General features: G+C 41.6%; 1 protein-coding gene across 1 annotated transcript in view; it reads left to right on the top strand.

Annotated features, from left to right (window-relative positions):
• Positions 1-184: 184 nt before the first annotated feature.
• The window catches only part of exoc3l2b (exocyst complex component 3-like 2b), a gene marked incomplete at both ends in the record, with an annotated part of 64,801 nt that continues 62,485 nt past the window's right edge, over positions 185-2,500 (top strand). The window contains one exon of the mRNA XM_080025224.1: positions 185-636. Coding sequence (XP_079881350.1) covers positions 185-636 — 452 coding nt within the window. The remainder of the gene's footprint in view (positions 637-2,500) is intronic.

Here is a 2,500-nt window from a genome sequence, read left to right as displayed (position 1 = left end):
CTCTCTCCCTCTCTCTCTCTCTCTCTCCCTCCCTCTCTTCTCTCTCTCTCTCTCTTCTCTCCATCTCTTCTCTCTCTCTCTCCCTCTCTCTCTCTTCTATACAAATAAATTTAAACTTACACTTGTCTGTCATCTCTTTTACAGGTGCCCCCCTCCCTCTCCCCCTCCCCTCCGTTACCCCATCATGCCTATCTTCAAGAACCTTCCCGTGCGTCTGAAAGGCGGAGGTCCTACGTTAGAGCACGCCTTGATACTTCGCAGAATGAGTCTCAATATCACACCGCGTCACAACCCCTTCCATCCGGACGACGACGACGACAACGACACCGACAGCCACTGGTCGCCGGGCAGTTCCCTTTTGGACGGCGACATTTCCCGAGATCGCAATCCGTTCGAGGACGAGGAGGACGAAAATGAAGCCAACGAGGGCAAGAAAAAGAAGGGGAACGGGAGCAGCGGGAGCTCGGGAAAAGGATCCTTTATCAAGAGCCCGTTCAAGTCGCTCGGAAAACTGGGGAAGAATCTGAGAATGTCGGCGAGGAATAAAGGGAATGTCACGCCGAGTCCACAGGGAACGCCGTCGCCAGCCGACAAGAAGAAACGAGGAAGAAGGAGCTCAGAGGGAAGTCTGTTAAGGTGAGTTTTAATTCTAGCGCCCCCCTTTGGACTAAAAGTAGTAGGGTTTATATACCACGCCAGCTGTTGTTCCTGGGTGAGCATATACCCCATGAGAAAGGCATTAAGAAAAACTATATAAAAATAGCATTCAAGAGCTAGGAAGGAAGTCTGTTGAGGTACATTTTTATTCTAGCCAGCGCCCCCTTTGGACAAAAGCGGTAGTGTTTTTACCACGCCAGCTGTTGTTCCTGGGTGATTGTACCCATGACAAAGGCATTAAGAAAAAACTATATGAAAAATTGCATTCAAGAGCTAGGAAGGAAGTCTGTTGAGGGAAGGTAGGATGGTTGGTAGTTTTAAAATCATTGAATTCACCCTTTAAAGGTGTTCCAAGGAATCTTTCAGTTTGTGTTAATTCTAGCGCCCCCCTTTGGACTAAAGCGGTAGTGTTTTTATACCACGCCAGCTGTTGTTCCTGGGTGAGCGTATACCCATGACAAAGGCATCAAGAAAAACTATATAAAAATAGCATTCTTTGCACTGATGGTCTCGTTTGCTTGTTACATGTAATTTATGATCATCAGAGGAGAAAATGAGACTGTTTCAGAAATATTTAAAAGTTCCTCGTAGCGACTAACAACTATTCACCTTAATAGTTTCTGGTTGTATATGGTAGCATTGTAATCCCTGACCATGAAAACATAGGGGTAGATATCACCTGTTATGTGTTATCATGTTTGGTTCAGGAGTTATGATGCGAAAGACATAATTAGTCAATGGCGGAAAGTAAAATGTGTGGAGAGAGTGTGTGAGGCAAAAACTAATAGAAATCAAGGTCCATCTCAGGATTTTGTCACTCTCATAAAACACACTGACATTTTTTTTTTTTTTTCTTTTTAACCTTTATTTAACCAGGCAAGATTGCTTAACCTCTTTTTCGAGAAAGGCCTGGCAGAAAATGGCAGCAGCTAAAATGAATACAACATAAGACAAACATAAGAAGAAAGCAGACATGAGAAAACGGAGACAAATACATTCCAGTGGGTGAAAGAAAAACTATTTTGAGGAAATTATAAAATACTACACAGTGAAACATTTACACACTCCAAAATTCCATTAAGAAACATGTGATTCGAGTTTTAAAATCATTCATAGTGACGAGTTCTTGTAATTTGAGTGTTTTTTGTAAAGTGTTCCAGTCGGAGGGAGCAGAGTACATGAAAGCCCTCTTCCCAAACTCAGTACGAGTTCTGGGGACAGAGGTGGAAATAAAGTCCAGAGAGCGTGAACTGTATGATGGATTTGATTTAAAAGCGAGGTATGTGCAGAGATATGAGGGGAGTAGCCCTGTAATTGCTGAGTAAATGAAGTTTACATTGAAATTATTCGATCTGTGAAGGTTTGGTTTAGTGCGTAGTTTGTTCAGGTAAACTGGGTTAAAAGAGTTTTTTGAAGAACTGAAGAACAAGAGAAATTTATCAAGAAGAAGTTGAGTGATTAAGCTCAAACTAGGGAATTTTGTTAAGGTAGAATGCCCTTGCATATCTCAGGGAAAGCAGAGAAGTTTAAACAGATATGTCAGCCTTTCCTGGACTATATAACAGTACTGAAGGGACCTACTGTACATGACACCTCGTTGACTTTTTATTTTCTGCTTAACATTTACCTTTAGTTTAAACTTTAAACAATGTCCTTAGAAACCTGTAAAGTAGAGTACGCCATGTTAGTTTTGTTTGTGTGTTCACTTTGTCGGTTGTGTGTTTGTGTGTATTTAAAAAAAAAAAAAAAACACACTGACTTTTCTTCCATCGCCTCCCCAGGTTTGAACAATTCTAAATTCTAAACAATGCACCTGATGACATTCCAAAAACATGGATTCCTC

The sequence above is a fragment of the Ammodytes marinus genome (genome assembly GCF_949987685.1).
Source record: "Ammodytes marinus genome assembly, chromosome: 3".
Taxonomy (NCBI): domain Eukaryota; kingdom Metazoa; phylum Chordata; class Actinopteri; order Uranoscopiformes; family Ammodytidae; genus Ammodytes; species Ammodytes marinus.
This window is presented reverse-complemented; position numbering and strand designations above follow the sequence as displayed.